Genomic DNA, 14367 nt, shown 5'->3' on the forward strand with positions numbered 1-14367 from the left:
TGAAGGCACTGTGGGCACTGTATTTACTTGTTTTGTTTTGTTTTATTTTGTTTTGGGTTTTGCTTTGTTAATAGTAGTTGGTTTTTTATGTGCTCAATCTACATATCCACAGATTCTTCTTTCCTTAAAAAAATCTCTTAGATACCAATGTAGCACAATGCTTCTGTCTGCAGGTCTTTGGTAGGTACTGAGTTTTATTTTTCTTTCTAGTGCTCCTGGAAGTGGCCCTATGTTCAAATCCACCACAGTGACAGTGGGAGATCTTTGCAGTGATAACCCACAAGGTGCTGCCCTGGATTATGCCAACAAACAGGATTTCAGCTGTGCATTAATGCACGATGCACAGAACTGTAAAGATGCCACTTCTGTTCTTTCTTCCACTCCTGGAGAGGCATGTAGCAATAAACCCAACACTAACATATTTGGAGATCAAGTTCAAGGAGCTCAAGGCCATAGAGTTGGGTTCTCTTTTGCTTTTCCTAAGAAAGCAGCAGTCAAACTGGAGTCTTCAGCTGCTGTTTTCTATGAATATGATGAGTCATCTATAGAGCACGGATGTAGCAGAAGAAGTAGGTTTGTTCCAGGAGCTTGTAACCTTCAGTCTTCATCATCAGCAGAAGTAGTCCTGTGCCCTGAGGAGAAACATAACTCTTTTCACTCACTGGTGGAAAAATGCACTGACTCATCAGAAGCTTCTGAGGCTCAGGAGTCAAAAGAGCTGGTCAGTGAAGAAAGTATGGTGCTAGAGAGTCCCATACTAACTCCTGCCATGTCCCTTTCAAAGCAACCAGTGTCCTCGGATGTGGATAGCTATGATATGGATGTCAGTGCAGCAGACTCCCTGGACCAAATGGTGCCCACAGTTGCACACAGTGCTCATGTCCTGCCCTTGGACTGCAGTGGTTGTGAGGGGCAGGCAAACAAGGCTCTTGCACAGGTGATTGTGGAGGATTGTTTATCTCTGCAGGATGTTGCTGAGGAAAATGATAAAGACAGGAACAGTGATTCATCCACAACTGAAACTGAAATAAAACATCTGGGGCCAGATGCTTTACTTCCATCACCATCTGAAGAAGGTAGTAGTGGAGCCCCACAAAGCAAACCAGACATGCACAAGAGACCTTGTGAGCCCTTTGTTCCTGTTCTTAGCAAACATGGATCAAATGTTCTTCAGTGGCCATCAGAAATGTTAATTTACACAAGTACAGAACCATCAATTTCTTATAGCTGTAATCCTTTGTATTTTGATTTCAAGTCATCAAAGACAAGTGACAGCCAAGAAAAACCCAAGCAAACCCAGCCCAAGCCAGACATACCTCATTTGCACCATAAAATTGAGTCCAACTGTAGCTTAGTCTCAGATTTTACAAATAAATCTACTTTAGAGTGTGCTGATTATGAAATAGAAATGAATAAAAATATGTGCAACCATACAATACCCCTTATAAGTGACATTTCCCTCATGAGAAATTGTGATCTTGCAAAAACTCAAAATAAAGTGTCCTTGGATGAGTCATTCAGGATTAGAAAAATAGAAAAGCATCACATTTCTAAAAATCACTTACGACAAAACACTGTGATAGATGAAAAATATAACAAAGTCTGGATCAAAGAAAGCCATGGAAAATGGCTCCACAAAAGCAGAAAACGGAAAAGGAGAAGGAAATTAAGTCACTGTCATCATCATCATCATCATCATCACTGTGGGGACACAACAGCAGCAGAGATGGACATATCCCCAGTGAGTGAGAAAGAAATCAGCTACAGAGATGGGAATAAATATCAGCACTTCCAAAATAATCCAGAGAAGGGAAGACATGACATGGAGAATATCTGGCTAGCTACAGGTGAGATACAGCCGTCGTATCAAAAACTTGGCACTGAAAATGGTCATAAGAGAGCCATGTCTATGTCGGATCATGTACATGGGTACAGAGGCTGGTGTGGTTATTGGACTGCAAAGAATAGTGGCCAACACAATGGTTGCAAAAAACTGCACAGAAAGAGCAAAGCCAGCTCTCAGAGACAGGCAAAGCAGCTTGTTCTGAGTTCCAGGAGGCACACCTTAAGGTACTCTAAAAGATGTTATAGCTGGAAAGTCAGGAGGTCAAGCTGTAGCCCAGAGCATAAATGTGTAGGACACTGCAGTGAGGAGAAGAGTCCCAGTCAAAACCAGTCCATAAAGAGAGGTTACAGTGTTCTGACAGAGGAACCTGAAAAATACCACCCCAAGAGGAGACAGCATTCCTATTACTCTTCGTCAGGTGAAAGCTCATACGGACAGACATTATCAGCAGAGGAAAATCCAAGGCAAGCACGTACTTTAGGTACACATCAGAAGGCAAAAGGCAAACACAGGAGAAGGAAAACTAGAGTCCATCATCTGTTCCTTGAGAGGAATGCAAGAAGTGAAACCTCCAGACCTTCCAAAGAAAATTCTGCAAGTTCTGTTTTAAACATTTCAGGGGACTTCCTGACTCAAGACAGTCTGGAGGAAACCAATGTGGATCTCAAAGTTGATCATGAAAAAGACACGAATGAAACAATACAGTTGGAGGAAAGCAATTCATGTGTAGAAACTGATAGTTCACAGATGCTGGAAAGTGACAAACTGACAGGGTGTACTGCCATGGAGAGCACTCCAAGTACATTTTTTGAGGTCATCACAGATTCTGCTGCTTCTGTCCCTGAGCACATTGCTCCGGCAGCTGCCAGCGTGCAGGATGTTCCACAAGATGAAAAGAAAAAGGAAAATGTCAGCAGTCATGAAAATCAAGCTCATTACAAAGTTCCGCTCCCCAACCAACATTTGGAACAAGTTCTTCCTAAATCCTATCTTTGCCATTACGAATTGGCTGAGTCTCTACCACATGAGAAAATAGATGAGGTGACCAGCGAATGGGTACCTTGTAATCCTGCCATATTTAGCAGCCCCCCACCCTTGCCATTCAAAGAAGCACATGTAAACAGCCATACCTTTTTAACCACTGAGCAGTTAATAGCCCCCTTCACCCTGCCAGGTCAGACATTGATATTCCCTCCAGATAACCACGAAAAATTCAGAGACCTCCCATCTGAGGCATATCAGCAGATCATGCCACAAAACATGCTGGCCAGCAAAGTGAAGTTCACCCTCCCTTCCCCGGGGGCCATCCAGCCCCCAAGTTCCCCTCTGCAGCCCTTACCCTTGCAGCCGCCGCTGTCTTCTACCTCCATTACCACCATCCATCACACTGTCCTACAGCAGCACGCTGCTGCCAGTACCTTGAAGGTTCTCCAGCCCCACCAGCAGTTCCTCTCCCAGGTCCCAGCTCTTTCCAGAGCACCTTTACCTCATCTACCAGTAGGACCAAGGCTGTGTCCAGGGGGCCACGCAGCGTTCATCACCCCACCACATCTGCCACTGCTGCCACCCTCAGTGCTGCAACCCACCCAGCTGGCATTTGCCCCGCTGCCACATTCTGTCTTCCCATCCCTGCTGTCCCCCCACCCAGCTGTCATCCCCCTGCAGCCCCTCTTTTAAGACAAGCTCCTTGAGGGTTGGGGAAAGAGCCTTGAATTAAGAGGTCCTGCTGTTTCCACAGTCCCCTGCACTTTGCGGGATGGTTCTGTGAGATAAACTGGTTGAAACAACGTTGGGAAGCATTTACTGTAAGTATAATGATGCAAACATTCATGTAAAGTTCAGACGTACCATAAGTGAAGTACTGATTATTCTAATACTAATATGAACTCTCTGTATATCTAAGTGAAAACGATGTCTTAGATTATGTATAATGTATATAAAATATATTTCTAATTCTATAACTTATGTTGTAAAGTATTCACTTTTTTTTTAATCTTTGTGTATTTGCACCTATTTAATGTTTAGACAAAGCTGATGCACTATGTTTTGTACTATGTTCTCTGAAACTGTAAATCTAGTGACAAACTATCTCTTGCAATAAATTTTTGTTAACTACTTAAGTATATTAAAAAATCTTTCATTATAAGCCTCATGGATGTTTTTCTTCCATGTTCTTCTGCGGCAGAATATCATCCCCTGCCCCTGCTATGTTGGAATAATCAGGTTGCCTGTACACCAGTGATTTATCAGGGAGGCTGAGAGGCAGCTGTCTTACAGAGCAAGAGAGAAAGGGTAATAGATCTGTTTGTGTTACTGGTTTGATGTCACCACAACAAATTTTGCCTACTTGTAGTGTGTGCACAAACTGCTGACTCTTGGATCTAATCCTTTTTCTACGGAACCACAAAAGAAGATGATGCAACAAAAATAACAGCAATTATAGAAGGGATGGGGGAAGGAATAGATCAAAGTCACTTTGATTTCAAGGGAATATTGCTTAGAGCAGAAAGGTAAAGCATAGGGAAGGCCTAGGTGCCCTCAAGCATCCTTTCTCTGATTGCACCCATCCCTGGGTGGGGGACAGTCTGTTGAAGTGAGGTCCTCACTGCCTGTGCACTGTGTGAAGGCAGCAAGAGCTTGTGAGCATGACAGGGAGTTCAGAAAGAGCTTCACGGGGGGAACTTGCCAGATTGATTCAGATTTTTGCCCCACTTCACCTCCTTCTTTTCTGGAGCATTTTGGTAGGGAAATAGAGTAACATAGAATAGAAATGAATAGTAGTACAAATATACTGCCATTATTTCTAACCGTGTTTCAGAGAACTCTCCCTACCTCTGCAGCCTTTTTATTGCTGTTGAACCTCACCCAGATTTAGCCAGAGAAATCTTCCCTTTTGCTGTAGTATGAGATACATCAGGCCCACATCTGGTCCAGAATAAAATCAGAAGTGGTTCTGAGATAGAGCCATCTCTTTGAGTTAAAATGAAGTGTTATCATGTGAGTGAAGCTAAGGATGACTGTTAGTGCTAGAAGAAGGCCCTCCATAATAAAAGGTAGGTGCTAGCTCTCCAATTACTCACTTCTTTTTATATCATACAATAAAATTGAATGCTGTTGAACTGAAAGAATAGTATTTTTGGAATATTATTAATATCCATTGCATATTAATAGCTAAAGACATTAACCATTTGAAAAGTAGTACTCTATCTTAAAACATATATATTCAGATATTATTTTCTGCATCTATAGTGTTAGAACTTCACTGTGTGCAAGTTTCAGTAGATGACTACATTAAAGCCATAGTAAATGACATCTTGCCACTATGATTACAGTGCCAGCTACTCAAGGGGTGTGAGCTTTCCCTGTTGTGCAGTTACAAAGAGCTAAACTATGTGAATAAGCAAAAAATTGATAAAAAGGGGTTGATGAGCTGTCTGGTTCTGGAGAGCAGCTTGGATCCCCTGCTGGGATGGAGCAGGATGTTGCTGAGCATCTATTCCTGTCATGTCATGAAGAAGATGCATTTTCTGGAGTTGTAATTTCAGGTGAATGCCCAATTCTGTTTATCTGTTTCCTGAAAAATATGGCATATAAGTGACTTTTTACTCTTTTACTACAACAGCATGCCCACATAGTCTGTATGTCCCTTCTACCTCTTCTGATGTTATTGCATGTTATCACATCCATACATTGAGAGGAGATTAAAAGTCACCAATTTCAGTTTTTCAGGTGCAATGTTCATTGAAAAATCCAATCTAATAACATAGAAGCCCACATTTTTTCACAAAAAATGGCAGCAGCTTTGGGTTTTACTTTTTTTCTTACCATTTAAATTATTTTTGTCTATTTTAAGATGGTAAACAGTTTAAGACATTGCACAATTGCTTCTTACCTACTGTAATTGCTTTTTTGGTAGTGTATAAACGACTTACAATACAAGACCAATAAACAACCATCAAGTGTAATAATTTTCTAATATGGTATTGCCTTTAGTTCTAGACCTGCTTGTATGTGTGATTTCATATGTAGAAGGAAAACCAATCTAAAAATAAATCACAGGTTACACTTATAATTGAACACACTAAATTAAATGACCTAATAAAATATTCTTTTGAGTTTCTGTTTTCTTATTAAGCATAAAACTTTTAGTAAGTTATGTAAGAATAGTTCTTATTAATGTTTTAACTGGTATTTTAGATTAAATAGATTTTTTATTTTGAATTTATAAGTAAAAATTAATGCAGTTGCCAAAAAATTGAATTTTTTTGCATGCTAAATAAATTCCACCAAATTTGCTAAACCTAATTAATTTACTTTCTTTAATTTTGAAATTTACACAAGTCTAGTGTGTTTATTTTCCTGGCCAGTTTGCCAATTTTTAGAATTACTGGGCTGTCTTCACAGTGTAAACAGTAAAAGTTGTACACCTGAATTCCTAGAACTAAACTGTCAGACTTACAGATTATAGATGATGTAAAATGATATCCCAGAACAGTTTTGCAGAGAAATGCTTGAAAAGTGAGTCTGTTCCACTGAGATGAGAAGAATATTGGGTCCTGCACTTTGGCCACAACAACCCCATGCAGCGCTACAGACTGGGCACAGAGTGGCTGGAGAGCAGCCAGGCAGAAAGGGACCTGGGAGTCTGGATTGCCAGGAAGCTGAACATGAGCCAGCAGTGTGCCCAGGTGGCCAAGAAGGCCAATGGCATCCTGGCCTGGATCAGGAACAGCGTCACCAGCAGGTCCAGGGAAGGGATTCTGCCCCTGTGCTCAGCCCTGGTGAGGCCACAGCTTGAGTCCTGTGTCCAGTTCTGGGCCCCCCAGTTCAGGAAGGATATCGCGGTCCTGGAGCAGGTCCAAAGGAGGGCAACCAGGCTGGTGAAGGGACTCGAGCACAGACCCTATGAGGAGAGGCTGAGGGAGCTGGGGGTGTTCAGCCTGAAGAAGAGGAGGCTCAGGGGAGACCTCATCGCTCTCTCCAACTCCCTGAAAGGAGGGTGTAACCGGGTGGACGTTGGTCTCTTTTGCCAGACGACTTTCAACAAGACAAGAGGGCAGGGTCTTAAGTTGTGCCAGGGGAAATTTAGGTTAGATATTAGAAAGAATTTCTTTCTGGAGAGGGTGATCAGGCATTGGAATGGGCTGCCCAGGGAAGTAGTGGATTCTCCGTGTCTGGAGATATTTCAAAAGAGCCTGGATGTGGCACTCAGTGCCATGGTCTAGCAACCGCAACGGTGGTTCAAGGGTTGGACTCGATGATCTCTGAGGTCCCTTCCAACCCAGCCAATTCTATGATTCTATGATATCTCTTTACCTGGTCTTTGGAAAGTTGCAATTTGTCCAGACTATGACCTTCCTGGGACAGAGCCTTCCTCAGGTAATGTGAGCTGTAAAGTAATGGTCTAGAAGAGCTTTGGGGCATTAAAGAACACGGTCGCCTCGCACTGCTGTTTGTCTTGTCTGTAAGTACACTAATTTTATTTTTTTTAATTTTACCAGTACCTGCAAAGAATCAAACTCTTGATTTGGTTTCCTTCACAAAGGAGAAGATATTCAAGCTTGTAAATGCTGAGGAGAAATCACCAGATTTCAGATTCTACAGGAGTGAGCGATGGGTACTTTACTATTGGTAAAAGAAACACCTTTTAGAGAGCATAATTGAGTGGAATTTTTTTTAATCATTTGGTGTACTCAAACAAATCATTAGGAAGCAAAACCTTTACTTGCAGTGTTAACTTTTTATTAGTAAGCTTTTACTCTTTCAAAACCTCCTTTGGATAAGGTATTCACACTGATTTTAGAAGACCATCCATTTGTCTTTAATATATCTCTATACATGATAATGTGCTTGTTTTGCAATGTTCAACATAACTGTATTCTTTTCTGTCTAATTAATTTTCTATACTGATGCATTTTTCTCAAAATACAGGTTTTTTGTTACGAGAATATTGATGTTTCATTTAAAACAGCTCTAAGTATATTTGGGCAGACTTTTAATGCTGTAAATTAGTGAACAACTCCTTATATTCCATTACACAAATGGATATGACTGATGTTACAGTGTTAAAGATTTTGTTAATTTTCCCAGATTCTGGCAATATATTCTGCCCATGTGAATGTATTTTGGAGACAGTTATTTGTTGTTACTAAGGTGATATTTTTAATCTACTGGGTATTTTACTGTAGTGCTCATAGTCTACATGTATTAAACTGCATACATTTGTTTTCTTATTTTCATTACTCTACACCACCCAAAGACTTGTATATATGAATGAACATGTTTATGCAATATGCCTACCTACCTGCTGTAAGATTTTACACAGCTATATAAACTTACTTTATTGAAAGTAAAGACATTTTCACTGTGAAAGGAACATCTGGTATTTTTAAATTAACACGGCCCACAATCTAAATGTGTATGTTATTTTATAGATTACTTATGTTTAATGTTTGCAGTAGGCGTGGGTTTGTAAATTATTTTATGTCCTTTTCATTTTTCCTGTGGTTTTTTCTTTTTTCTGTTTGTCTGTGAGTATATCAGCCTTGACTGGAATTCATGTATTTTATGAGTAAGAATCAGGCTTTTTTATTACACCTAACTGCAAAAATTAGTGTACCAACTGTAAGAATTATAAGGCTTCTTATTTTTGCTTCAGGTTTCTGTGTTATTTTGGGGGATTTATGAAAGATGGGTGGAACTTCTATCCTGAGTCTGAATTTTGACAGTGAAATTCAGAAACTAGTGAAGTCCAAGGAAGGTTTTTGCTGTTAATATTACTGAGGATTTATTTTGACCTGGGGCATCGGGGCTTTTTATTTATTAAAACTCCCTAATACTGCTTTCAGTCAAATAATAATTTCATAAGGCATTATGAAGAGCACAATATCATGAAGAAAAGTTAATCCATTTTAAATCAGGATCTTTAATATTTCAGTTCTGTACCGTAAGTGTTTTGGACCACGTACATGCACCTTCTATGCTGACACCAAAGAAAAAAAACGGTAATGAAAATGTTTTCTACCTGCATTTAGCTCATTTAGAAGGTTTTAGTAAGTGGGACTAAGCTAAACTAGTGTCCTACTAGTAAGTGAGACACTATTCAGGCGTAGTGATGTGTCAGTAGTCTTTGGGATAAGGTGAAAATGTGTAAATCCATGTAGAGCAAAGCATAATAATTAAGATTCAACTGCAAATCTGCAATGGACAGAATATTATTTATGTGAATTAAAGGTTACTCAGATCATCAGTGGTGTTTATTTGCTGTAAATGAGATTTTAAGAGAAAATTACTATATTTTTCTTCAAAAACAAGCGATACTTTTGAAAATAGATTTAAAAAAAACCAACAAAACAAAACATAAAAAAAAGCAAAAAGTGAACGGTGTGTGGATAATACTTATGCATCTTTCTGATGGATCAGGAGCAAAGAGTAGGTATCACACCTTGGAAGCCATGGCCTTCTCGGTGCCGGCTGTAGCCTTCATTTAGCCAGGTGACATCTGGAGGGAGAAGGAGGCTGCCACATGGAGAGGAAAATCCAGCCCTGTAGTGTAACGAGGCAACCAGGTGCCACTAATTACCAGGTAGTGAGCATGAGCTTGTGTCAAGCCCACCTGTGCCCAATTAGGGTGGGACCCACTGCGCATGAGCAGGATTAGGGGCCAATAAAAGGTGAGGCTCAAACTCACAGGCTCAGCTCACTCCTGAGCAAGCCAGCAGAGAGATCAGTTGCTCTCAGAGCAACAGCACTGATCCAGGCTAGTCAACCCTGTGGCTATAGGCTCAGAGCACTGTTCGTGAGTCTCTGCTGGAACTCCTGGTTGGACCTTGAAGCGCCGTACCCTAAAAGAGGTTTGTCTTGCTACACAGCCTGCCCTACCTTTTGGCAAATGAGCTCCATGAGCCCAGTTATGGGGTAAAAATGCCAAAATTTTGCATGAGATTCTTGTTGATGGCACTGGGTGCCCACAACAATGAGGAGAGGGCAGCCACCCATCAGTCACCAGGCACCCGTCCAGTCGCCATAGGGGCAGAGTGCTGCAGCAGCCAGTGGGGTGAAAGGGTGGGAAAGGGGGTGGGCAGGGCCTGAGGGGTGTGTGAAGTGTTGGTTGGGGGTAAGCTGAGTGGCTCTGGTTTCAACCCCAAGGCTGGTGGATGGACAGAGGAAGGGTCTGGTATCTCACTGGGGTGGTTGGTTGGTATTTGCATGGATGGTGGGGAGTGTCCTGGGCCCCATCTTGGAGGTTGTCCTTGGTGCCCAGGGGTTGGCAGGGGCTTGGGACTGGTGACTGACTTGAGGAGTCCTGAGGAGGGGAGTCTGGGACACACTTGGGGTTCTTGATTGACTATGGGTCTCAGCTGATTGATATCTGAGGGGGCTCAAAGCTATTGATTGGTAGTTGTCCCCTCCCCAGCTGTTGATTGACAGCCCTGAATCTGGGTGAATAGAACCCCCGTGGTGAAGGGGGGAGTCCAGGGTGTCCTCCACTTTTGGGTGTCCTCAGCTGTGGTCAGAGGTAAGTTGGGGGGTTCCTCCACTCCTGAAAAGGACATTGGGGACCTTCCATTACACTTTTGGGGATTCCTTGTTTTTTAGGCTTCTCCCTGTTGTGTTGGGTCCTCTTTGTCTGAGGGGTAGCAAAAAGTGAGAAGAAGGATTTGGGGGAGGCTGTAACAATATTTGGTGGCTTTCTCACCCTAAAATCTCCACTGCTCCTTCCAGCCACCCTGATACTGAATGCCAGCAAATGATTCAGTATCCACAAGGGCTATGGCTACCTCACCTGGTAAAATGGGAAGCAGGGGAGCCCTTTGAAGGTTGCCCCCTGGGAATTCTAGGATTTTTTCCCATCCACTCCCATCCTTCATTTACAGGCTTAGATTCCTCACCCCTTCCCTTGCACACCCTTGCTCCAGACCCTCACTCACCTATCTCTCTTTACACACCATTTGCCCTTGCACACCCATGCCCTTGCACACTCATCCCTCCTTTCCCACTCATGTCCCACACCCATTTCCCTTGCACACCCATACCCCAAAAATCTGCTGGGCAAGTAGGTTGTGGAGGAAGGCAGCATGGTGTGGGACACAAAGCAGTTGCAAAGAGGGGTAGCAGTGCTTGCTGCTCTGTCTTGAAGGACAATTGAAATTGGCTTTAGGGGAAACCACACAGGTATTTCAGGAGGAAAAAAAAAACAGGGCAGGGATTGAACCTGGTCATATTTATCAAGCTGGATACACAGAGGGATTCCAAGAGTGGCCAGGTGGAAGGGAGGACCGCTGCAAGAGTTTTTAAAGAGCTTTAATAACTTGATTCAAGCAGAGAGTAGTGATAATTAATCTCTAGAACCTCCTCCCTACTGAGCACTACCTCCTTGGGTTCAGTTCTTGGCAGTACTCTTACTTTTTAACCCCCAGATACCAAGCAATGGGCTTTCCTGGCACAGCATTGAGTGGCTTTAGTATGAGCAGAGGGATGCATAAATCCTGCAGTAGCACAGGGACTAATTACCTGGAAAAGTTTAAGGAACAAACAGCTATTAAAGTGCTTTTCACAGAGAGCAAAGTTGTACAGAAACATGGATGGTGACTGTTGCAGCTGTGTGTCTGAGGGGTTTTATTTGAGATTGAAATGTTTGAGACTCTTCCTACTGCTGCGTCGCAGTGTGACGTGAAGTATCAAACCTGCTTCTCCCCATCATTTTTTATTGTCATGCAGGGTTATGAGGCTTAACATAGCTGATGGATGTGATTTGACACATCACAAGCAGATGTGTCAGCAGGAACAGCTAAAAATGAGACAATTTTCCCAAATGCTGCACTTACAAAAATAGCCTTCCTGGAAAATATTTTAAGCTACAACTATATGTATTTTGATGACAGCACTGAGACCCTGTTAGAGGAAGCAGGGATATCTGGGGACCTACCTGCTGGTTTACAGCATTACAACAGGAAGAAGTAGTGGAGGGTTAAGCAAGTATTATCAACCAGAGAAGAATTTTTTTTTTTTTCTTAAACATTTTATATAATTTTAGCAACAGGAAAGCAAAATCCTGGTGGTCATCAAGGATTCCTTGCTTCTGACTACTTAGCAGACAGCTCTCTGAAATTCAGTGGCCTCGGAGATGAAAAAAACTCCATATAATAACTGGCAAGTTTTCTTTTAATCTTTTAAATCCATAATATATACATACTGTTAATAATTCATATTAATGGAGAGTTCTTGTCCAAGAGCACATTCCCCTATCACAGAAAATAAATTGTTTAATGATGTCTGGGATGGAAATCAGAGTCTGGCTCTAAATCCAGCTATTATAGAATGGTACTAGACACGCAGTACACACTTCCATAAACACTTCATTACAGTTTCATAACAGTGGAAATAGAAAATGTAAAGTAATGTAAATAACGAGCAAAATAAGTCCATATTTTATCCTAAAGCCATAATGCCAAGTAGTCATGCTATCAGGAGGCCTTCAAGGACAGCCGTGGTGCAAGTAAGGATGAACTTTAAGGTAATCATCCTGGCCTAAAATTATAGGGAGGCAAAATTCAGTTTTGGGGTGGCAGTGGTTTGAGCGTGGGTGTTGGATAGAAAAGAGTTTGAACTTGCTCAGTTAGGTGCTGGGTCACTTAGATGACAGCACAGGATGGAGACTGACTTTTGGGAGCAGAAGGAAGAATCCACCGTGTCATCCCTGTTGAGGAATACCAGGGTAGGGAGATGGCAGTGGTGTTTTGCGGAGGTGGGCAAAAGACTGAGGAATGGAAAATGGAACTTTTCTAGAGAAAAAGTCCCTTCAACAAGCTTCGAGAGAAATGGAGCAAATTGTCTGTACTCTCTGTCCACCTGTGCCTGGTTAGGGCAGGCCCCCTATTACCAGGGGGCCAATAAAGGTGGGACACACACCCACAGAGAGGAAGCTCAGCTCACTCTTGTGTGAGGCAATGGAGAGGCCAGCAGCTTGTCGAGCCTCAGGAGCAAGAAAGGCTCTTCCCGCAACACTTAGCTGCACTTTTAGATCCTTGCTTAAGCCTGCCTGAATTTAGACTACATGTACTGCAGAGGTTTCTTTCTCCCGTAACATGCTATTCATGTCTTGCTTGTAGTTTGAAATTCTGGAGGTTTGTTTTTGTTCTTCCCCCCTCCACTTAAAGTAGCATGCAATTCTTGCATGCTTACAACCTGGCAATGCAATCTGGAAAGCATCAGCTGATTATGGCAATTTATGAGACAAAATCCCATCCTGTTAAAGAATATGCAGCCAGGAGGGTAACTTCGTTTGAATGACTTTACTTAAAATCAGCTTCACTGTGTGAATTTCATAGCACAGAGACAATACCAGCAATGGGACAAAGATGAAAAGCTCCCAGTTGAAATAATGCCCAGAAATTGCATTCTCTTGGTGCCAAAGACCTGTGAATGGCTGAAGTCTAACAAAGCTCTGTACCAAACAAATTTAGGCAAGTATACTTTAGATAGGAGTAAAGATCATTTTATGTAACATTTCCTGTGTTTTCTTCAGCTGTTTGGGGTTACAGCATAATAATTCTGTTCTCTGTAATAGCACTTTCCTGTAAGTTGTGTCATGAACTTAAGGAGGCTGCTTTTGGATTTTGGTGCCATTCACTATAAACATGTCCCCTGAAAGGCATCTCTAGTAAATGGCTTATATTTTACCTGTCAATCAGGAATGTAAAGCAAATTACTGGTGCTTCTTTCTAGATATCTGGTGACCTATATGACAGAGATTTATCTACTAATTGACTTGTGAGGAATAATGAAATGCTAAATGAGATGAAATATGTGTAGGGGGTTGCAATTAGGTACAGATTTTTACATCAACTTCAATCAAGGGCTCATAATTTAAACCCCCCTGAAGTATTAAAACTTCCAGCTAAAAGCACAACTGCCTCAGAAGAATAGACATATGAAATGCCTATAAAGCAAATTGCATGTATATGCCTGACTTGTTTCCTAATATAATATCATTCCTACTAGAGTAATATTTCATTTTCCAATTATGAAGAATAACAGAACTAAATAGGATGACTGAGTTCTCGCAGCTCCACCTATGGCCCACCTTCTTCTACATTATTTGAAAGGAATAACTTGGTATTAGGACTTAAAAGAAAAACCTCTTTGTTGACTGAAAAGCCAGGTCCTAAAATATATTATGGTGTGAATTGTACTGCAGCTAGTACTGGTTAGCTTAAACTCTTTAAATTTGTGTTGATAAAATAGGGTAGATTTTGAAATATATTAGAAACATTAGTAAATATTTCATATATATTTCTCATAATTAAGTATCAGATAATGAATCTCAGATAATACATAATTAAGTATCAGATAATGATTCTCAATAAATCAACACAAACATTCCACATTCTGTGAGAAAAGTCAGACCTCCCTGATGTTGCCTTTGTCTTTGGTGTGATGTGAAACCATTGCTCAATAATGCAAAAAATTGCCCAACAGTGCAGGATGATATAATTCAAAGCCTCAATTAAACATGCATG

The 14367-nt window shown here is 41.4% G+C and overlaps 1 protein-coding gene across 1 annotated transcript in view; it reads left to right on the top strand.

Moving 5' to 3' along the window:
• The window catches only part of ZNF804A (zinc finger protein 804A), a 171551-nt gene extending 168028 nt beyond the window's left edge, over positions 1-3523 (top strand). Inside the window, exon 4 of the mRNA XM_008495924.2 lies at positions 211-3523. Within this exon, the coding sequence (XP_008494146.2) occupies positions 211-3523 (3313 nt within the window). The remainder of the gene's footprint in view (positions 1-210) is intronic.
• Positions 3524-14367: the final 10844 nt, after the last annotated feature.

This window comes from Calypte anna, chromosome 7 (genome assembly GCF_003957555.1).
Source record: "Calypte anna isolate BGI_N300 chromosome 7, bCalAnn1_v1.p, whole genome shotgun sequence".
NCBI lineage: Eukaryota > Metazoa > Chordata > Aves > Apodiformes > Trochilidae > Calypte > Calypte anna.